Source organism: Thermobia domestica, chromosome 8 (genome assembly GCF_964235325.1).
Source record: "Thermobia domestica chromosome 8, izTheDome1.hap1.1, whole genome shotgun sequence".
Taxonomy (NCBI): domain Eukaryota; kingdom Metazoa; phylum Arthropoda; class Insecta; order Zygentoma; family Lepismatidae; genus Thermobia; species Thermobia domestica.
In genome coordinates this window covers 1648053-1672770 of record NC_137461.1, presented here as the reverse complement: position 1 = coordinate 1672770, position 24718 = coordinate 1648053, and the positions used below count along the sequence as shown (strand labels likewise).

Genomic DNA, 24718 nt, shown 5'->3' with positions numbered 1-24718 from the left:
AACACCTAGTCAAACCACCAAAGATTCAAGATTCGTTCTGGAAGAAAAAATAGCGATACACATTCCTGGCACATTTTTACCTCAACATGGGAATCGAATCCGGAACCCCGTGGACCAAAGGGACACGTATCAACCACTAGAACAAGTGAAGAGCAAACATAGCATTAAAAAAAAAAAAGAATATAGTGTTCTCTGAGGATACAGAATTTACAAGAATTTAATGATTTGTGTGCCATTTATTACAGACAGGAATTAATCTCAATAACGTAAAGCATCCAACACTCAAATATTTTTTTAAAAAATCATGCGAATGTCAATACCCGATCACACAATTTTAAGAAGAAATGAACAACTTTATTTACGTATATGAATATATGTATAAATTTAAAATATAAACATTAAAATTTTGATTTCTTCCTTATAAGCACATGTAAGAATGCGTAGATTATCTGTAGCCATCATATTTGTTCCAAAATAAACATCGGACAGCTTGACAACAATATCCTTCGGGTCTTTAACGATTTTGAGTAACAAAGCAAAATCTGTAGATAATGTTGCTACCACTCCCAAATTTACCGGTATTAGCCATGACTTCCAAGAATTTATATTTATCCAAACTGGATTCAAAACATTCTTCATGAACATAGTCAAAGTGGTTGTCAGCCTCCTCGGATATGTCTCCTTCCGTCTTATTGTGTGTTATAGAAGAAAAATCTCGTCCAGTTCTTTACCAGGAGGTAATGTGCCTAAGATCGATGACACATTCCCGCGCTGGATGGCGATGCTGATACGTTGGAAAAGGAATGCAGTCGCTCGGGGGTCACCAGTTTTGATTGCTATTCGATGACCAACTTCATTAATGAAATTAGATCCTTCGTGACCCCAAGACCCACTGGTTTCTATTGCTACTGTTACAAACCAATATTTGTCCAATAGGTTTGAGTATTTTAGTCTTTTGTCTGATTCTCTGTGAGCGGCGACGAGACCTGCCTGAATTGAAGAATGGGGTAAGTTGGAAGGTGTCGTCCCACTTGCGACATTCCTATTAGCGACAGGAACTGTTAACTGTCCTATGAGCGACCGATTCGATCTGTTAACTGCTCTATGAGTCACCGATTCGTTCATACTAAGATAATGGAAGAAGACAAGGTTCTCTCTTCTTTAACTTGTTTCTTGCTCATGCTATTTAGAACCTAACAAAATGTACTATGAAAAATTTTGCTCTACCTGAATTTAATACGTGAGACTACTCTCATTACACTAACAATATTTTATACGTTTTTCCTAATATTATATTTTTGAATTACTTTCTATGAATACACTGACTATATCAAGGGGAAAACTAACTAAATATTTAGAGCCTTTGTCTATGATTCTAATATAATTAAAAATTTCATGTTAAAATGATGCGGAGCATAAGTTTAGATTGAATATGTTTATGGCATAAGAAAGAAATCAAAAAGAGGTAAAGGCGCCCGAAGAAAATTTTCTAGGGAGGGGCATCTTCATGGTTGCTGTACCATGTCTGGTATATCTGGTATTTAATATACGTGGTTTGCTATATTACGTATACATTTTTGTGAGCCTGGGGGGTGATCCCTGCCTTCCCATCGGGCGCCCATGGAAAGAGGGTGTTCACCACTTGAGGATATCAAAGAAATCTTAAAAAAAAAAAAAATGTATTCGAAGAAATTATTACACAAGTTACAAATCTCTCGCAGGACTTAACAGTTCGTCTAGTTATAAGGGATTATTTCAGATTGGTATACGACAAGCTTTTATGTATAAGTCAAAACAAGGAAGGAAGGCAAATTAAGCAATTAGTTTACGTTTTAGTAGCTTACAATAGGGAGGAAGGTAGTTTAAAGAGTTTGTTTACCTTTTGGATTGTTTAGAGTGAACTGCATTGTAATTGGTGAGATTGGTTGAGAATAGCCAATCAGATGTAAAGGATCTCAAAAGCTGTATTTTATCATTGACTTTTTTTCATTTTATTCAGTGTCTTTGGAAGTCTAAAAGGTAGATAGTTGGCGAAACTGTTACACGTTTAAGTTTTTCAAAATAAAATATATTACTGTGCTTAGTGAGTAATTAGATTTGAATCAAATTAAGTACAGAAAACAGAGCTTTTCAAGAAAGGGGGTATTACAATTGGATTTTCAATAATTACATAGGAATATACTTTTCATGGAAATGTCCGTGTTGTCTCGCTAAGTTATTTGATATGTTTTATGTCAAATCTAACTCAAAATTAAAATAAGTTTTATTTGGACTCACTGTAGAGGGAAAATATATTTGATGAACTGTATTACTGGCACGTACAATTTTCATAGCATGAACCAGTACTTTCATAGCAAGGTGGTTCGGGCGCTAATAACGCCAGAGGCAAACATATTTCACGAGAGGGAATCATATCATCTTCCATCATCTCAATGTAAATGAATCGGTCGCTCATAGGACAGATAACAGTTCATGTCGCTAATAGGACTGTCGCTTCTGGGACTAATTCAGTTGGAAGGAGCAAACGTATCGGAACATGTGAAATCCCAGACTAGTGCTTTTCCATTTTTCCACGGTACCAAGGTCATGTATTGTCAGGGGTGTAGCCAAGGGGGGGCCCATCGGGGCCAGGCCCCCCTAAATGGTTTCCTGGCCCCCCCCCAAATGACCAGCTTTTAAAACAGCGTTTCCCAACCGGTGTGCCGCGGCACAGTGGTGTGCCGCGAGTGAGTCGCTGGTGTGCCGCGAGGAAATTGAGACAAAATTATTAATTCTGTAGCAATCAAATTGCAAGACACAGGGGAAAATGTATATTTGTATTTCACATTACTATGAGCCTCTACTATGAATCTACAATTTTAAGTTTCATACTGAGTTACTTTTCTGTACATTTTTAATGTTGAGAAAAAGTATTTGTTATCATTGTTATTACCATTATTGCTTCTTTATTGTTGCAGATAATTTCGTATATTAAAATTTTAAAATATCATTCAATCATTTCGACAAAGCAAACATGCATACAAATTACCTACATTTGTGTTTTAAAAGTAAAAGAGATTTGTTTGTTCGTTCATTATTTAGTGATCTTTTCTTTTTTGTGAAAGGTTGGATACAGTTTTCGAAAAAGGAATTGTATTTTTAGAAATCTGAGTCATATATTTCATTGCAATTATTGTCAAGTTTTAAATTAGAATGGAAAATAAGCATAATAATTTACCACTGGGGAAAACCAGTGATCGAGCTTTCTTCTCTGTGAGATCAGTAATCACAGAGAAAAAATAACACTGTATTTTATATTTACAAATAATAATAATAATAATAGCTATATGAGTGTGCCGCAAGAATTCAAGTTACACCTGTAGTGTGCCGCAAGTTGAAAAAGGTTGGGAAACGCTGTTTTAAAACATCATAGTAAAATTATCTTGCTTCATTCATTTAAAAGTAACAATGATTATTGAGAATTAATAATTTACGGTAAAATAGTATGGAGAAATATTGTTTTTCCATACCGATCGAAAAATAGTATAGTATCTCTTTCTTATACCGATCGAAAAATAGGATACTTTTTTGTGACAGCAGATTACACAATTTACTGCGACTTATATTTGACAGTTGAAGACAAACGTTTTAACAAGATACTACAAATACAGCCATAAAACAAAGGTACTAAACTGATTTGTAAGTAAAGTATATTTTATATGCTTTAACAGGTGTTTTAAAAGACATAGAGGATGGAAAATTTGGTGAGAAACAATGCTTTTCTTCAATTTGGATTTCATTCGCTCTCTCTTTTATTTTTACTCACTGTAATAAAATAATTATGTTTTTTTTAGTCACGAATAATAAATAAATATTTTTGTCAAGAAACCGTAAAGAAATTAAGTGAAATTTCAAAGAAAATCAATCTTGTGTAGATAGGTTCTGTATACAAGGTCTTACATTTAAATATAAAGGTAACCAAGAAAAGTTTTGTTGCTTTTTCATCCACCACCTTCGAACATCGATATGTCACCTAACCTGGAAGATCAAAAATAGTCCCCATCAGCATCGACGACCTTCTGAAAACGTTCTGGAAGGCCATGGAATCCATCACGGTAGGACTTGGTGGGCCGTAAAACGAAGAAAGTATCAGGTGCAGTTTGGACTTTTACTAGGGATTTGAACTGGCGTCCTCTAAGGTGATTGTCCAAAGAATGGAACAGGTGATAATCAGACGGTGCAATACCCGGGGAATATAGTGGTTGTAATATTGTTTCCCATCCAAGGCGTAGAATGGTGTCCTGAGCCATCCTAGCCACGTGGGACTTAGCGTTGTTCCGTAAACGAGGGCCCATTTGCAATTCAGAAGTGATGGCTCCAGAGTTTTCAGTTTTTGTTGAGCACAGCTCAACTGCTGACACTACACAGTTACATTGATACTCTGACCAGCTGGTAGCAGTTCCCGATGCACGATGCACCAAACACACAGAAGAACCTTCTTCTGGTGCAGTGCTGGTTTCGGCTGTTTTGAAATCGGTTCATGGGATGCTAACCAATGATGACGGCGCCGTGGAGCTTCGTATAGGACACACTTTTTATCACGTGTTAACGCCCTGTCCAGAAATGGCTCCGAAACAGTAAATAAACACAGGGGACTGCCGCTGGCCCGGAGTCAAAATATGAGAGACCCATCGACCCAACTTGTAGTGCTTCACAAGTTGATGGATGTGCTGCCGAATGGTTTCCCCACACACTGAATTGTAGTCCCAGTTCCTCTTTGTACGTACATGTGTTGGTCTTCTGGCATGTGGTGTTTTCGGGTGTTTCGTCATCGTCCTTAACTTGTTAAACCATCGCTGCAATGTCCGCGTCGTCACGACACCCTCACCAAAGGCCTGGCATATCTTCTGTCTCGCTAGAGCGGCGTTTGACCTCCATTTGAACTCGTTCAGCATACATGCTCTTATGACGCTCTGTGGATGTCCCATGTTCCCTCTGTCTTTACGCAAGTTCACGATGTGTCTGAATTGCTACAACCAGGTAGTATGTTGGATATACCCACACCAATAACTGAAGTTCGCCTTATCTCCACTCGCATTCAACTCACGGTGTCAGGTCCGATTGAACACAGACCTCCACAAAAAGGGACAGAACTTTCTTGGTTACCTTTATAGTTATGCACAAAAGTATAGCGTTTGGTCCCGGGCAGTAGTTCTTGATTAAGCATAATAAAAACTACCTTGAATATAATTTACGGAGAAAATAATAATAATAATAATAATAATAATAATAATAATAATAATAATAATAATAATAATAATAATAATAATAATAATAATAATAATAATAATAAAAGAAGAAGAAGAAGAAGAAGCTAAATAGTATTTTTTGCTTTCCAGAAGGAAACCAAAATTTTCCTTTTTTTCAGGCCTCAAAAACACTAGCAGCAACACTTTTTTTGCTTTGTACATTGTAGCTGCCCCCCCCCCTCAGAAACGACGGGCCCCCCCTACACAAACCTGCTGGCTACACCCCTGTGTATTGTGGTCGGTCAACTGGGAAATCATACACAGAATTACGCCTAAACTGTCAGATTATGATGTGGAAACATGCTAGATGAAACTACACATAAAATTGAAGAAATTTGTTTTGAACGTTTCTTTTCCCCCCTTGTCAATAAGGAAGTGAACCGTTCCCATTTTAAATATGAAAATTTCCCCTAAAATGCTAACCCAGTTCATTATGTAAGTAGAAAATGGTGATGGTTTGCGGAAGAGTAGTGTATGATATGTAAATGACAAGAAAATGTTTAAAGATATTCTGAGCACATACTTAGGGATGATACTGTCTGCTTCTCCGCTGTCGTCAAGCAGGCCATGGAATATCCAAGGAGCTTTCACCTGTCGGGATAAGACAATTTCAGTAGAGTTAGTTATAAGAAGGTTGTGAAGATAATAGCACACATGGAATAAATTTAGTGAGTTTATTGCAAAGCCAACTCCCAGATGCACTTAATTTAAAAGTAATTTCCATTTTGTTTGATTGTTGTGTCCAAGGATGTTATAACCCAGAAATCCCCAGTGTATCACAGGTGTCACATTGATTTCCTGTTGACCTTATAAAGTTAGTTTCAAACGTTTTACACAAATACCCATTGCACTTTATAAGCAACACATAAACCTTTGTAGCAAGCTTTGTTTCGTTCCCTTTCTTCAGGTTTTAGCAATTTTATTCAATTTTTGTTCTCAGTAGCTGGATGTGCCTCATGGAGTTCTCGAGCGCATTTCAGCTTCCGGATATATTTTATTTATTCCTATGATAAGTAAGTATTTAACTCCCTAATAATTTATTTTTCCTGTATCTAAATGGGTCAATAATTACTCTGGTAAAATAGTAATTGTTCATGTACTAAATTAAAGTTGTAAACTACGTCTGTTCCTCGCTGAGTCACAAGTGTTACATTGGGTTTCCAATTCATTCGAAAACACTTTTTTGGACATTTCTGTTATCTAAGACGCTTATTTAGTGAATCATGAAAGTTTTGTTCAAAAATTCTTACTTGAACAATATTTGGGTTTTATGGGCTAAAATAAAGGATCTGCCTATACAACAAAATCGTGAAGCCATACGTCACAGCTTCGCCACACCTACTCTGCCCACTCTGCGCCACTAAGATCGCAATGTTTCGAGCCAACAATCATGGCGGAAATGAGATTAGCCAATCAGACGTGCCGGCTCAGACGATGCTCGGTTGCTTTTTGGCTTCATTGAGTTCATATGATGAAGATACGTATGGGCAGATCTTCTATTTTATAACATCCTTGGTTGTGTCGGTGTTCTCTTGTCAGTGTTGTATAGTATTACTTGTAGCAGATGGCTGGGACAAAAGGGAAGGAGATGGTGGACGGACAGAGATATTGTTTTGTCTCACATATATGTACCTTGGGGGTCGGTTTTAAATTGAACGCACTGTATTATATAGTTCGGGAACCAAACATGTAAAGAATAAACTTGGAAGAAATGTCTTGATGCATACTATGTCTCGCTGAGGACAACTTACAAACAATACATTTCTATACTGGATCCAAGGGAACAACAAATTTTAAATTATCATAGATATATATAGAAGATTAATAAAGCACTTCCCTCTCTATCCATTTATAGTAATTCAAGACTCCACATAACAAGTTAAATATTTTAGAAATCTTGGTTAATGTCCCATGATTATTTCCCTTATGCTAAGGGAACCGATGACTAAAGCAAATGAATGATGGTGGAATGAGAGCGTGGGAGGAAACGGAAGTACAACGAAAAAACTCACAGACACGATGCTGTCCAATATTAACTTACTTGGCCATGGATCGAACCGTGGCCCCTTCACTCCAGAGTAAGCGCTCTACTATTGAACCACCATGTTCCCTAAATATTTTAGAGATAATAAGAAAATTAAAGCACGTGTAAAATAAACTACATTTTTTAAACGAAATATCAAATGAAACGAAATTTGTAGTGTAGAGATCAACAGTTGTGCCTTTTAAGCTAAAGGAAACGAATAATTAATGAATGTGTATAATTAATGACTGAATTGGTAGAATGAGAATGTAGGAGGAAACGGATGAACCGCGAGAAAATCCCATCAACACGATATAGTCTGAGGCAAACTAGCGTGGCCTGAATTTTTAAATGTGCATCAGACAATATAAACTACATTAAGGAAAAGGTTTGAAACATACTAATATACAGAATCAGGCCCGAAACCAGCCACAGAGGTTTGGGGGCGGGCTATGAGTATGTTAGGGGGAGGGCAAGACATTAAAAAAATTCTCTTACACATATCTAAATTGTGTTTTTTGTATTGTGGTTTGGAGGGGAGCCTGGCGCCCTTAGCCCCCTCTGGTAGCAGGCCAGTACAGAATATTTCAATAACTAGTCGGTAGAACTTTGTCCCATTTGCATCGACATGGCATGATTTTACATGGCATTAAGGTAGAGACCTGCACGGGTCGAATTTTTCGGCCCAAGCCCAATCCAGCTCGAATGTACGTAGGCCCGGCCCAGCCCGGGCCCGAAAAGTTTTGGAAATGTTCAGCCCGAGCCCGGCCCGGCAAGTTTTTAAAATTCTTGGCCCAATCCCGGCCCGGGCCCGATAAATTTTAAAAGTTTCATTTTGTAACATTTTTCACGGGTACACTTCTTCAACGTTTGCCTTTATTCTAATTATCGTTTAACGAAAGTCAATAATTATTAAAGAATTGCAATTAATCGGCCCCAGCCTAGCCCGCCCTAAAGAGAAATCAGTGTCGGCCCGCCCCCGGCCCGTGCAGGTCTCTACATTAAGGTGATAAAAATTGCGTTGCAACAACATGCAGTAAAAAAAAAATGTTTTCTTTAACTCTCGATTAGACAAGTACAAAAGATTTTCGAAACTACGTGCAAAGGAAAGAATATAATGATAATTTACAAAATTGTTAATGAATAAATTAAAATTTAAAAAATGTTTCCCTTATTACTTGTTAGAACAAGTAAGTTATTGCCTGTATAGAAAGATTATTTAATTTTATGTTTGTACGAAAGGATCTAGTTGTAATGAGAACATAAATTCTATTTTCAATTCAAATATATATTATATTCCTTCTATTTTGATAACTAAAATGAAATAAAAAAATAAATACATTCAAAATATTCGCTAGTAAATTGAAATTATTTTAACTTCCAATGGTATTACTTGTTTAAGGAAGGAGACTAAACCATAATAAGTTGACTCAACAAGCTACATGACAACACCAGTATTTAGTACCGTGTTTCAATATTATAGTGATCGCACAGAGTCGTGAAGCTTGATCTACATGTATCAATTTGACCACAGAATAGAACGGAAAGGTTGTGTCCCTGTCATCAACCCCCATCCATGAAATTTTGCGAGTGACGTCTCTTGCGCTATACGGAGAACTTCTTCCGATGATAGAGTCTTGTCAGATCACCGCTAACTCTCGTTTTATTTTTTCTTGTCTTGTTTTATATTTTTCCTATTATTATTGTTACTATTTAGTTCCAATTAGTGTTAATATTCGTGTAATAGTCCTTTTAGTGCTGTTTCCTTCATGTTGTTGTTGTTGCTTATTCGTAGTGTTCTCTAAGTTTGGAAACATTGTTAGTACATCTAAGCTGTTTCACATTTTTTCAAGTGTGCGCTCAGAAGTCAGCTTCACGAATAGTACCGAATTCTTCGGATTCATCACACGTGAAGCAAAGCAGTTCTATGATTGGTGTAGAGAACAGGCTTCACGAGTCGTTGCGGTCACTATAGGTCTGTACAAAAAAACTAATGATCATCCCATTAGTACAAAGTGCCCACACTTACATGAATTTCCAATTGCGTTTTTTATACTAATTACGTGATTCTCAACCCAAGGAAACTATTTTTTTTAAATATATGCATCGCACAGGGTCACGAGAATATCTCAAATTTGGAATATAAATAAATGCAAATATCCCAACTTTGAAGTACTTTTTTCTCGTGGCTCCATGGACGGATATGTTTTAAAATAGTTCCATTGAATTCACTATCCTGATGTTAGTATAAACAGCGCAATTAGAAGCGTATATAAGTTTCTATATTTCTAAACAGCAACACATGCTTTGCTTTTTATTTGTAAATAAAACCACGAAATCTCTTATTACAACTACTACAAGCAAGCAGACGACAGGCATCCTCGTCATGTGATAAACGAGGAACACTAAAGCCTGTGACAAACATTTTGGCATTTTACCTAAACGAATAAAACGCAAGCTCTGACGCGATGTTGCCAAGTGATAAGGAGTGTGGTTATGGCTAAGCACACGAACTACAGCATGATCAGGTGGCAAAGGGTAGACGTGGGTGTGTGCAAGATAAACGTAGCAATACCGCTAGCCTCTCATTTGCTAGCAGCATTTAAAGGGAACTTGGAGCTCCGCCTTCAAATGCCAAGATGTTTGTCACGCCGTTTATCACCACCGCTGTCCATAAGAGAGTATATAGGCCTAACACCATGTAAGGTCTACATCAACATCAGTTTCGGTTTATCTTGTCTGCAGCTCTGAGAGAATATTAACTGCAACCTCCTAGCTTGCCTGGAGCACTGAAAATTTCTAAACCTTATCCACTTAGCTTGCCTGGAGCTCTGTGGAATCCATCGTTTGGGTGCCTGGGCCTTGGAACACCTATTTTTACCCAAACAGCTTAGATGACTTTGTGTTGGTCTTCGAACAACACTTAAAGTCACAAAAAAGGTTGTGAGAGAAAATTAAATCCCGTGTGTTAAATTGCTCACCTACTCACTTATCAAGATTATTTTACAGTAGGTACTTTTTACTAATGCCATAACCGTTAGTTCTTTATTTTTGGTTTCATTTCACAATGAAAATAACTTGTTTTTATTTACAGAATTTCTAATTCTTTTTTTTTACATACTCTCGCCAGTTGCCCTCTCTTCGGAAACACTGACTTGTCCTTCACTAAGGCTCCAGCTTGAAGTCCAGTGCAGTTGACAACGACGTCGAAACGGTTCCCTAGATCCTCCAACGATGTAACATGATATCGTTCAATCAATCCACCATTTTGTTGAAATTTTTGAATCAAATATCTCATCATCTTGGTTGGCTCGCAGATAAACGACACGAATTCTCCGCCGTGTCTGAAGGGATACAATTTATTAATAATAATAAGATAATAAAAATAGCACAAAAAATGATGAAATAATAGTGATAATAGCAGCGGCTACTTGTTTGACTGCATGGACTACCATTAACCTTCATAATATAGTATTTATATTATTATTATTATTATTATTATTATTATTATTATTATTATTATTATTATTATTATTATTATTAGTAGTAGTAGTAGTAGTAGTAGTAGTAGTAGTAGTACAGTACAACCCCTCAAATCCGAATCCCTGAAATCCGAAAACCCGGCAAATCCGAACACGTTCTCAGGAGGAAAAAAAAAATAACTACAGCTGGAAAATGGAAAAGAAAATAGATTTAATAACACAAATTTAGTTTTTTTAAGGTTTCAACATTTTTAGACTTAATGCTTATTCTAAATCATTATCTAATTATATTCTTACAAGAAGACAGTTATAGATATGCTACAATCACTTTGGACATGAGTACACCTGCCAGTCAAGGTCACTGCCCTTTCGACCACTGGGCCACCCTGTTTAACCTCAGTCGTTGTTTTACCGCCAATTCAGTGACGAAATAAGTACGTATTATTATTTCCCGGGTAATCCGAACTCCCCGAAATCCGAACAGGCTTCAGCCCCAATTAGTTCGGATTTGAGGGGTTGTACTGTAGTAGTAGTAGTAGTAGTAGTAGTAGTAGTAGTAGTAGTAGTAGTAGTAGTAATACACAACATATGTGGAAAATGAAGAAATAGTGGCTAGGATGTTTCTATTTAACTTTACTTTTCAGGCCATTAAGTGCCCTAACTAAAGCGGCATCATATCTCTGAGCAGGCTCAAACCTTCTATTAACCATTCTGAGCAGATAACTTGTAGTTTGCAGCGATAAAATGTTAATATTTACCGATGTGTCTTCCCTCAAGACTCACCTCTGTTGATGACGTATCATGCAATATCTTCCCTGTGCTGAAACAACCTATCAGAAACTTTTCCTTCATCAGTTTCTAACACTGAAAAATATGTCCCGATTTCGTTAATTAACTTTAAATCCACAGTTATTGTATTCACTTTTAGGCTTATAAACAAACATTCTATTTGCCATTCTTTTCTATACATAAGATACGTTCCCAAAAATAAATATTGACATTTTTCCTCCTGATATTTTACTTCCCCAGGTTAATGTAATTACAATACATCACTCATGAGACTAATGGATTGTAATTACATTAATGTATACGTTTTGCAGATGATATGACACTTGTGGCGGAATCTAAACAGAAGATGTTAAAAAAACTTTAGGAAGGGCTATGAAAGAATAAAGGATGGAAATAAGTGTTAAAAAGACAAAAGCCATGGTGATTGGGACGAAGCATTGGTGTCAAATATAGAAGTAAGAGAGGAGAAATAGGACAGGTGACTAGTTTTCGATACCTGGGTAGTATTGTTAGCGACGATATAAAGTGTAAACGTGAAATAAAAGCAAGGATAGGAATAGCGAAAGAAGCCTTTAGGAGAAAGAAAATACTATTTTGTGTGACCTTGAATAAAGAGTTGAGAAAAAAACTCATAAAATGATTCGTGTGGAGTGTTGTACTGTATCGGGCAGAAACATGCTACGCAAAAATAATTACAAACGACTGGAACGTTTCCAAATGTGGGTATGGAGATGAACGGAGAGAATTAGGTCGAGTGGAAAACAAATGAGAGGGTGTTAGAAATGGGGGGGGAGAAAAGAACAATTTTAGTTATTAAGAAGAGGAAGAGAAACTGGTTGGGACATTGGATAAGAAGAAACTGTGTCATAAGAGACGTGCTAGAGAGTATGGCGGTAGGAAAGAGAGGGAGAGGGCGAAGGAGGCTACAATTGATGGAGGATATCAAAACAGAAAAATCGTACGTGGAAGACGAAGAGGCTAGCAGAATAACATGGAAGTGACCTTTTAAATTGTGACAAGTGACCTGGCAATAATGATAGAATACTATGATGATGCTGATGATGACCAGTGGCAGATCTAGAAGGTAAATCTGGGAGGCGAGCAGCCAGAACCCAGACTATGATAGATATATCATGAGTTAACTACCTATGTATGGACTTTAAAATGTATATATAAATAATTGCTTAAAATTTTTTCCCCACTCAAAAAACTGGGGAGGTAGCCCCCCAGCCCCGATCTATGTCCGCCAGTGATGATAAGTCACTGAAGTAAGTTGTATGTATAATGACAACCCATTCTCAAATTAAGAATGGAATAGCCAGTGAAGAAGGTAAAATACCGATTAACAAAAGATGTCCGAAAGAATTTCCACAAAATGGCTGCTATATTATTCCTTGAATAACATCCTTTTATTTTGTTGTTCATATCCATGCAAAGCGATAAGTTCAGCGGTAAATAGACTAGCTTGCCAAGCCATTAGTACACTGTTAGTAATAAGCCAACGTGAATGCTTTCAAGTTACATGATTCTTGCCAAGGGTAGAACTGGGGTCCGCGGAAGCCCAGTCCTCCCCCTCCCAGCAGCTCATGTGTGCTCCCAGCATTCTATTTATGGCTATACAATATTTGGCATAATTTGAATGCAATTTGTCTTAAAATCCTCATATATGCCTTCTGCATCTGAATGGACCCTCCCAAATTTAGAGAAATCAGCGCCCTTGATTCTTCCTACCAACACTAGTAACCGGTTTCCACAACGTTGCCACGTCATGAGTCTCCTAAGAAAGCGAGGCGACCTGCATATAAAGCTAATTTCTGTAGGCTATATTAGTACTATTTATGTTTGCAAAAACAACTTCAGAGAAACTCGTACCATTATAAGAAGATAATAAACTGTAAACTTATTATTATAAGATAGTGTTCATGTTTGAATTAGCTTTCGAGTGTAATGTAGTAGGGGTGTCGCCCTTAGACACGATAGCTCAAAAAATACGCCACTGACAGCGAATATTAATAATAATAGGGAGTTATAGAAGTTTCTCATTAAAGTGTTTAATGTAACTTGGTATTGGTCAAAATGAAATAAAATGAAATTTTTGAGCTTTACGTCCCACGTTTAGCCGTGTAGGTTAAAGAAGACAGTGATAATGAGAAATTAATGAAATGGTGGAATGAAAAAAGTGGAAGGAAACAGAAGAACCCTGAGAAAACCCACGCAAACAGTGTTTGTCCACAACTTGGTATTGGTGATCGATTGAAGTCATACTACTACTTTCTAGAAACGTAGCTTTAAACAAAAAGTTCAAAACTGAAATTGAATGGTACGGTATCTCAAAAATGTACAACAATAATTTAATGTATCTGTTACATTTACCTGTAATTCTCCTTTCCAATTTCTTTGAATTTGTCTCGGGACATTGGGAGGTAACCAAAAACAATGTCCTTCCATAGCACAGGCCTTTTCTCCAGTGAAAACCTGAAAATTGGCAGAAGAATAATTCCCGCTTCACCGCCATCTGGTGATCGCCATATTTCGGAGAATTTCCTGTGTGATATCTCTGCCCAGCGGCTGTTCATGCAAAATACAAATAAGTAAATTAGGTTTAAAATTAAGCATTTTTAACTCGGCATATAAATTTGTTTAATATAGCAAAATTAGTCTACACAATGAAAATTGCCTCACAGGTTAAGCACTTGTCTGTTCATATGGGAGGTAGGACAAGGAAACAAGGAAAAAGAGTTTCAAGTTTTTGAATCTAGATCGTATTGGCACACAAAATTGATATAAGATAAGAAGTACTATTACAAAACATATATTTTAATACATTGCAGTTATTTTATTATCAGTCCTGAAGACTCGAACGTCTTTAAGTGGAGAGGAGAAAATTTAGTCTGGAGGAAAAACCCTATTTTTGGACCAAACCAAAAATTTCAGTATGTCTAATGTTTTTCAGCGGTTTTTAGTTCATTTGAAGGTGCTGAATCTGAATCTGCTGGGTGTACAAATGTACACCTTGAGCATTTTGAGTAATTCAAGATGGCAGCCAATATGGCGGCTGTAAAAGTGATAGGAATAGTTTTGTATATTTTATCAAGATGGGTATTAAATTATATGTTTTTTGGGTTGCAGATTCTAATAATAAAGTCAAAAATGTTATGAAATTGATACAAATTGAGATATTCAATATGGCGCCCAATATGGCGGCTGCAAAAGAAGTTTATGTTGTCATTTCTGAAATCTATTTTTGAAAAAAATATTTACTGACATGAGTAATGATAAATCGTAAAATCTTAATTTTGTGCTCACAGATGGCAGGATTTTCATAGAATTTAGGAAAAATATCTCAGAAACAAAATAAGAGATATTTCCAAGTGAAATACTAGAACGATTTATGAAATGCGAACATGTTCAGCGTCACAAACCAGGTATCTGGAATGCTATATGGTCAGAGATGTTCATTGAGAATACATTTATGCGTTATGGCCATGGACCAGGAGGAATAGTCGGACTTACACTAAATCCGTCAGCAGTGAAGCGATGGGCTTTCAGCCTTCACACCTGCAGTCGTTTAGTAAATGACATTTATGTCATGAGAGATGCTGGACGAGATATGGAAATAACTAAGCATAAGGAAGGAATGCCATCTTGAGTAAAAGGAGATGCTTCAGACCGAATTAAGTTAAAGGAAAAGCTGTCTCATTGTATAGATCCTCTGAAGACCGATGATCACCCAAAAACTATTGTGAATATTGTGACAGGGAAAATTTGTTGCCAGAAAGTGAATGTCAATAATGCTGTTGAGATAGGTGAGAAGGCGTTGTGTTCTTACGAAGAAAAACTACCAACTGGTTTTCACGATCCAATCTAAACAACGGTTCGTAATGTTTCCTGCGATGACGACAAAAAACAGCTAGTATTGGTGTCATTGACAGAACTCTTGTACACGCGTGCAATGTGACTCGCATCTACAAGAGATATTGAAGCTAAAGGAATTATTTCATATGAGCTTGCCGCTGTCCTCACATCTTTGTTTGATGAATATGGGACTCCCAGGTTCTGCAAAAGTAATTCAAAACTGAAAGAAATATTACAGGTAGCGAAGTCTATGAGATCGTACAAGCACGAAGATGCTATCATACTTGGTTGTGCTGTTTTGTGGGTGATCAACTGGCCATCTAACGGAACTGTTCTTGACTTCATAAAATTGTATCGGTCATATGTGCTTGAGCAATTGAACAAATGCAACGTGTACCTGATATTTGACTAATATAAGGAGTACAGCACCAAAGGAGGAATAAGAAGCGTCAGAACAGGATCAACATATAGCAGGTATCATAAATTGTCTTTCAACACGTCCTTGCCCTCCCAAGAAGTTGTGCCAAATGTTACGAAGAATAAGGTACAACTAGTACAGCTGATCTGCTAGTATCTAATGACAGAAGGGTTGCCATCAGATTCCACCAAAAGCCTATTCATCACTGGACCAGAAGATGTTACAACAGAAATAACTGCTGATTGTATCAAGGAACTTCAAAATATGAAAAACACTCACGAAGAGGCTGATGTCATAATTATCACACAAGTAGTGACGGTAGCCAATCAGCCGGACAGAAATTGTACAATCAATGTAATTAGTGATGACACAGATGTTCTTCTCCTCCTGATGCACCACTACCACACACAAAAACTTACTTGTAACATATTTATGGAGGCAACTCAAAGTCATAGAGGAGTTATTGACATTGGATTGTCAGTGTCCAAACACCGTGGTATTGTTTCAAACTTACTAGCACTTCATTCCCTTTCTGGCTGCGATACAGTTCCTACTCTTTATGGCATTGGAAAGCAGAAGGCAATGAAAGTACGACAAAGTGGGGAAAGCTTGGAAGTAAGACATCACTACTTGAAGATGTGATTGAGGAGACAACTGAGTGTATAGCTTCTTGCTATGGTAGTAGGAAACTGGCCCTACAATGTCTGATGTCAGAAGAGATGTCTGGCTGAAGAAATTGTCAAAGAAGTCTGCTGTACATATCCCGAAATTGAATAGCTTGCCAGCAACTACGGAGGCATTCTCTGAAAATGTAAAAAGAGCTCATTTCCAGGCTTGTATTTGGAAACAAGCAGATAAACCAGACCCACCAGACATCGATCAGACACATTTTGGGTGGTATCGTGATGAGTTGAACAAAACATTGGAACCAGCTACTGTACCACCGGGAACTGTGATGGCACCGAAAGACTCTTGAAGACGGTGAGTTGCGGCTCTTCTTCTGAAAACATGTGTAAAGGATGTTGTGGTTGTGTGGCAAATCATAATAACTGCACTGACTTCTGCAATTGTGAAGTCTCTAAACGATGCCAGAATATCTTCACACGTCAAAATACTAGGAATCTAGAAGACGAAAACATGGATACTTCTTCTGACGAAGACTGACAAGTGACTGATCTGTGATATTTATTATTTTGTTGCGGAGTAACATAGAAAGATCGGCATTTTGTATTGTAAATGTACATATTTCGCATTAATGTGGCCAGCAATATAATTTTTGATTAAGAAAACGTCCGGGAAAAAAAATAAGAAAATCTTCAAACCTAAGCTTGTGTTGTTTGTTTTCTTTTGCACACAGAAAATAATGATTTTGTAAATAAATATAGAAAAGTCCAAAATGTGGAAAAAATGTTCTGGAGTGCAAACAAGGTGAGTTGCGGTGACGGAGAAAGCATCAACACCCAATCCAAAATTTCAGTGTATCAGATATTGTTCTAAGCATGTACGTAGCTCGAGGGTCGCAAATCTGAATATTCCATATTGAATATATTGATTTATATCAATTTCATAAGGTTTTTGAAGTAACTATTGAAATATGCAACCCGAAAAACATATAATTCGACACCCATGTCGATACAATACTCCAAAAATATTCTTGTCAGTTTTACGGCCGCCATATTGGGCGCCATATTGAATACCTCGATTTGTATCAATTTCATAACATTTCTGACATTATTATTAGAATCTGCAACCTAAAAAACATATAATTTGATACCCATCTTGATAAAATATACAAAAATATTCCTATCAATTTTACAGCCGCCATCCTGGCCGCCATCTTGAATTACTCAAAACGCTCAAGGTGTACATTTGTACACCCGGCAGATTCAGATTCAGCACCCTCAAATTAGGTTAAGAAAACCGAGAAACATTAGACATACTGAAATTTTTAGTTTCGATGGATTTCCTCCAGACTAATTTGTCATCAGGACGCAGAGCTTGTAACCGCTGTAACTTGTACGGCTTCATAACCAACCGATGCGACGTCTCAAAACACGCCAAATTGTTGTTGTAGGCACTTGTAACTCCTGACTGGCACGACCAGTTGATTTTGAAGGACTACGTTGGAAAGCAGTTTGAATTCGTGCAACATTTTTTTCAGGAACACGAGGGCGGCCAGGACTCTTTCCTTTATATACACATCCTGTATCTACAAACTGTCGATATCGTCTGCGAATGTTCCACCCATTCGGAGGATCAATTTGGTACATCAACCTGAAACGTCTTTGCACTGTAATCACGGAATTGCACTTCGCAAACTCGAGAACACAAAATGATTTCTGCTGCGGAGTGGCCATTTTAAAAATATGACGGTTACCAAGCAAAACAGAAGACAACTGACATCTAGCGGTTATTAATATAAACTAGACTATGTATTCGTTTCTCCAATAGCCGAGCCGAGGCGCAGCACCCACAAGATTTTTAGTTTGCACCCGGGTTTGAACCCGTTTCTCTTGCGTTTAAGTCAGACGTATTACCGACTGAGCTTGGGCAGCCCCAACTTATCCTTATAGTACCTATATATTTTACTTTGTCACAGCACAGCCCTTAATGACAGTGTTCATATAAGATTATAACTAAAAAAAATCAATCAAATACCGCGACTTCTCTAAAAACATATAGGTTAACACGTCCTACCATCTATATGAACCCACATAAATTTTGGAAGGTCGGCGCCGTTGTTGGGAGCGCCACAATTTGATTTGAACAACCCTGTAAGCTATGGATTGCACACTAATCACTAATGTCGGCCGTTTTTGATTATTTTTACACGTCATCCCTTCCAACTCCCTCAATTTGGGGTGTCTTACTTCCAAGTAGGCCTACTTTCTGCAGATTGGAAGTCATATGTCTTATATATATATATATATATATATATATATATATATATATATATATATATATATATATAAGAGAGAGAGAAAGAAAGAGAAAGATAAAGAGCTTGTCAGCTAACAGCTTAGTGACCCAAAAAACTATAGAATTGACACTAATCTCAGCCATTTAAGACATTTTATTTCTTACGCCATACCGATTGTTGATGAACTGGGACTTTAACGATATCTGGAGTGTGACCGTTTCTCCCAGAGATACCGGAAGGTGTCAATCCAGCATTATTATCAGTCCTTTCCGATCATTTTTACAAGTATCTCCTCCCCAGTTATTAGATGTGGTAATGGGGACTAAACGTTGACTTAAATGGCAATGGAAATGTCATTATTCATTTCAGAGACTCCCAAATTATGGATTCGATAATAATATAGGCCATTTTTATATCTTTACACGTTCCCTGTTTCCTACCCACCCCTAAGGGCGCCAGGTAATCTTACGCCTCTGGAGGCTGAACTTGGACTTACAGGGTATCGAAACAGTCAAAAATCAACTTAGGGGACCCGAAAGTTGTGGATTCAACACTAATACAAGTCGTTTTTGATTAATATACATGTCAACATTGCTCCTTCCAGAGGTGATAACGGGGACTGAACTTAGATTTAAACGGGAAGAAAGACTATTCGTCTCAGCGAACCCGATAACTATGGATTCGATACTAAATCGGTCATTTTCGTACACTTTTACGTGTCACTCCTCTCACTCTCCTTAGGAGGGAAGAGAGGGAGAATTTATATCCAAGTGAAAGATGGTTTGTATACCAATGGAAAGCACTAATGACGCCTATTACGAAACTAATAAAAAAATTCAGAATGCATGTACTGCGCGAGTTATATGAATATACAGGGTGTCCAGAAAATCCATTTCCACTAGAAATCGCAAACGATGAGACAAATGCCAAAACAGGGAAAAACGTATTTGATCATTTTAAAAGAGCAACGTATCAAAGCGAAAAGTGTTGTCCCAGGGTCATTCGCAGTGTCCCAGGCGGGTCCAACTTAAAAATTGCAAAAGGTAAGGGGGTCAAGTACCATATCGTTGGAAACCTGCTGGGAACTGAAAGAAGACGGAACAAGTCTCGACTCTCTAAAATTACCCTGTGCAAAATGGAGGCCGGTCAAAATGTCAGCAAAAACGTCATTGTAAAGTGTATGGTCACCTCCCCCCCCCAAAAAAAAAAACTGGAACGGTTAGACAGATGTCAAAGCAGGAAAACATGTGTGCCATCTTTTCAAAAGTACAATGATTGAAAGTAAAAATATTTGTCCCAGACGGGGTCCTACTCAAAATTTTCAAATTACAAGGGGGGTCAAGTAGCATATCGTTTAAAGCTGTTGTTAAATGAAAGCAGATGGAACAAGTCTGGACGCTCTACGATAACACTGTGCATACATTTTGAGTTTTAGTTCTTCTTTCTGTAGTCGGGCTTTAGTTTATTTTCACTTTAATTCTTGTAATCAACGAAAAGGAAATGCCCTTACTTTGAAATTCTGCTCTTTGGGCCCAGTATTATCTAAATAAATAAAAGATATAATAAAATAAAAGCAAATTAAGAAATAAAAAAGAGACATAACATTTGACATCTTTGAGTATAGAACTGACTAGTTAACATATAATGTACAACCATGAACATAAATAAGTAGAGATTGGAGCCATAAGAAATAGACTTTTACCTCTACTTATTTATGTTTATGACTGTGCAATAGTGGTACTTATGCTCGTTGTCTGGATTATCAATTATAAAATGATTCAAACAAACAAACAAACAAAAATCTTGCACCAGGAACAGTGAATACATGCAAATGTCTCACAATAACAGCAAGTGCCGATTGCATAATGGAAAATGAGTGCGCTCGGAGAATCGAAATGAAGATGCACATTTTGACCAGAGGTTACTTTACACAAGGTAATTTTAGAGAGTCGAGACTTGCTCCGTCCTCTTTCATTTCCCAACAGCTTTCCAACAATATGCTACTTGACCTCTATTCACATTTGAAAATTTTGAGTAGGACCCCGTCTGGGACCCTGTGGAGGATTCTGGGATAAATATTTTTTACTTGCCCTATGCATTCAAAAAATTTATCACTACTCGCACTTCACACGCGGCGGGAGCTGGAATAGGAACGCCAATCTTCAATCACTGCCACGAAGCTACTGAGAGAATTAGGGAAGTTCTGCTGGCGCATGCGCCATGTTAGGACCTTACTCTCTCACATACACGCAGGCGCTTCGCGCAACATACCGTTTCCTAGCTATGGGACGCGTGGTAAACTTACTTTCTGGACGCGTCTGGTATAAGTAGCCAACAGAAAGTTGTGTTACATGTAGAACCGTACTTAAACAACTTTCTCAATTGGCTATTCAGCGAAATCGCAAGCAAAAGAACGCAACGAATGCTTGCATGAAAATCCGCCTTAAGGCTCAATATGATTGTATAAGACAATGAAAATTGCGGTCCGATTCTTTTTTTTTTAATTATACTATTGTTCACATACCTTTTGCATACATGTGAATAGGAATCTAGACATTATGTTTTGCTCCTTCGAACAAAAACAGGACATTATGGATAATGTCTTTCTCGGAACAAAATGTTTCGGATATAAATTTCCCCCACCTGTAGTGTATGGGGTCCCTGGTTCGATCCCAGCTCGCGCCAAGTGGACTTTGTGGTGAGGACGTGTGCGTGAGTTTTCTCGGGGTTCTCCCGTTTCCTCCTACTTTCTTCATTCCATCATTTCATTCATTTCTCATCATCATCGTCTCCTTTAGCCTAGCTAGCATAATCATGGGAGTAAAACTACAAGATTTCATTTATAAATTTTCCTCCATTCAAATATCTGGGAGGAGGAAATTTTGGGATAATCTTTTGGCGGAGAGAATAGCAGGTTTGGAAGAATAGTTGCAGAAAAAAATTGAATAATATTAGGCCTAAGCATAGAAAATACTACCATGCTATAGTATACACTGTATTCAGAAATTCAACCATGTGCTACTATTCATGGTTTTGAATTTCTTTCATAATACTGAATATATATATGAAAATGTCTCACAATATAGGGTGTTAACGAACTAAACCGACAAACAGTAACAGGTGATTCCTTATATCAAAATAAGAGAAAAAGTTCATATGATGCACCTGTGGGGGAAAGTGCATAGTTTCAGAGCTAGGACTGTCCAAAATCGCGAAAAAGCCAAATTTCAAGAGGACTTATTTCGAATTCGAGAGACTGTGGATGGTGTCCTTATCAGTGCAAAGGAAGTCATGCAAACAGACCAAAACTGCACATTTCATTAATGTTCAATAAGTATACAGAATATCCCTGCAGGGTGAAATTCCTAGACATGCCATCAACCGAATTTTTAGATATGCTCTGACTTATGATTGGTCCAAAGTAGGCAAACGATAAGTCTTAATAAAAGTGAACACGGAATCCTTTGGCACGATGTCGGAAGTGTTAAGGATGGTCAGCAGCATGGTCTTTCGTACTCGGGAAAACGTATGCTGCGATACTTTTCTTCACGCTTATAAGTGAAGAAAACGTGAAATATACCGTGACGAAATACATCGCATCACACGTTATTCTGAACACACACACACAAATGAAGCTGCCGGTTCCTAACACTTCCGACTTCCCTCCGAAGAATTGGGTGTCCATTGTTGTTAAGGCTTACCTTCTGCCTACTTTGAACCTTCCTTGGAATCAGGGTATATTTGAAAACTCTATTGAGAACATATCTGAGAATTACACCCTGTATACTTATTGAAAATTGATGAAATATGAACTTTTGGATAGTGTATGCATGGCTTCCTTTACGCTGATAAGGACGACCATCCACAATTTCTCGAATTCAAAATAGGGCCTGTTGAAATTTAGCTTTTTCGCGATTTTGGACAGCCCTAGCTCTGAAAGTATGCACTTTTTGCCATAGGTCCATACGGACTTTTTCTCTTATTTTGATGTGAGGAATCACCTCTTAGTTTGTCGGTATAGTTCATTAACACCCTATATAGTTCATTATATATACAGATGGTGATCAGAAAAATGGAAACACCTGAACGAAATTGCAACTTACCAGATTAATATGGTGTCGGGCCACCTTTGGCCTTCAGAACAGCCTTGATGCGAAGTGGGATGGCGGCATAGAAGTCGTGAATGGTAGCAAGTGGAATTTTACACCATTCCTCGTGCAGAACATCGGCCAGTTTTGTGAGAGAGGATGGAGGTGGAAATCGTCGCCGGAGTCGTGTTTCCAAGACGGACCACAGATGTTCAATTATGTTGAGATCTGGGGATTGGGCGGGCCAGGGGATGTGTTGAACTTCATCCCGATGTTCCTCAAACCACGCTGCAACAACGCCAGCTCTGTGAATGGGTGCATTATCATCCTGGAAGATGGCGTCTTTGTCCGTGAACAACATCCGGACCATAGGATTCAAGTGGTATCCTAAAATTGCGACATAATCGTTGGCAGTGATTCATCCGCTAAGTGTGACCACAGGACCCAATGTAAACTATGATATGGCGGCCCACAGCATCACCGAGCCGCCGCCATGTTTCACAGTTGGGCGGAGACACTGCAGATCATAAGCTTCTTTGGGCGTTCTCCACACATAAACACGGCCCGTGGTTGGAATAGGGCGAAGGATGACTCATCCGACCATATCACATGTTTCCAGTCCTCAACGGTCCAAGTTGCATGGTCGCGGCACCATTTGCGGCATGCGAAAGCGTTATGGTCCCTGATGAGCGGTTTGGCCCGTGCAACACGACCCCGTAAGTTCATGTCATGTAATTCGCGGCGGACTGTGATTGTCGAAACAAGGTGGGGGAGGTGCTGATTGAGTTCCTCCGTCACTTGCTCCGCAGTGGCACGACGGTTCTGCGTGACTGCGCTTTAATACTCGGCGTGACCTGTCACTCATGATTTTCTTCCGCCCACTGTTCCGCTTCGCCGATGTGGTTTTCCCGTGTGTTGTGTAGGCCGTCATCACCTTCGACACTGTCCCACGCGACACACTTAACACAGTAGCCACTGCCGTCACACTCACTCCACATAACCGCGCACCAACAATTTGCCCTCTTTGAAAATCTGAGAGGTCTCCCATTTTACACTACCTCCGTCTTTTGCAGCCACTGGACACTGCTGTTCCATTACGCCTGACGTAGTATGGAGACCGACCTAACACACCACCACCAGCGGTCCGGCGTGGCGGGCGCCACGACACCACTGCCAACCCATACATCTGACGTGTAGCCAACTGCAGGTGTTTCCATTTTTCTGATCATCATCTGTATATATATACACCCACGCGTATATTAAATGTAAATAAATAACATGATTTCTGAGTTAAATTGCTTACATAATATCTTTTTGTGGAGTATCTCCCAGTTCATAGGAAGGTGCCCAGATTCCACCAGCGCCGTCACTCGTTGTGTAGGGAGTCAATTGATTCGTTAGAATAGTCACTGTGGCCTCAGGAATCAACTTCTGGATGGTGACTGCGGTCGTCAGGCCTATGATTCCTCCCCCGACGATTGCCACTCGAGAATGTTCCATTGCAACCTGTGGAAATTAATATCATACTTTAGACGTGAAACTTGAATGCCGTAATTTCATTATTAAACCTCATATCAATATGCTTGTAGGGATGCGCAGTGGCTCAGTGGTAGAGCGTTCACCTCCGGTGCTTGGGGTCCTTAGTTCGATCCCAGCTCGATCCATGTTGACTTTGTGGTGGACAAACACCATGCTCGTGGGTTTCCTCGGGGTTCTCCCGTTTCCTCCCATTTTTTTCATTCCACCATTTCACTCATCTCTCATCATCACCGTCTCCTTTAGCCTAACCGTGGGACGAAAAACTTAAAGATTTCATTTCATTCTTCAATATGCTTCTACAGGTATTCGTCCACTT

At 38.4% G+C, this 24718-nt stretch overlaps 1 protein-coding gene across 1 annotated transcript in view; it reads right to left on the bottom strand.

The window, feature by feature from the left end:
• Nucleotides 1–24363, bottom strand: part of LOC145691510 (D-aspartate oxidase-like) — a 32324-nt gene extending 7961 nt beyond the window's left edge. Inside the window, exons 1-4 of the mRNA XM_081766919.1 lie at nt 24167–24363; nt 13956–14150; nt 10433–10655; nt 5812–5879 (exon numbers count right to left, since the gene is read on the bottom strand). Of these exons, the coding sequence (XP_081623045.1) occupies nt 5812–5879; nt 10433–10655; nt 13956–14150; nt 24167–24363 (683 nt within the window). The remainder of the gene's footprint in view (nt 1–5811; nt 5880–10432; nt 10656–13955; nt 14151–24166) is intronic.
• Between the last annotated feature and the right edge of the window lie 355 nt (nt 24364–24718).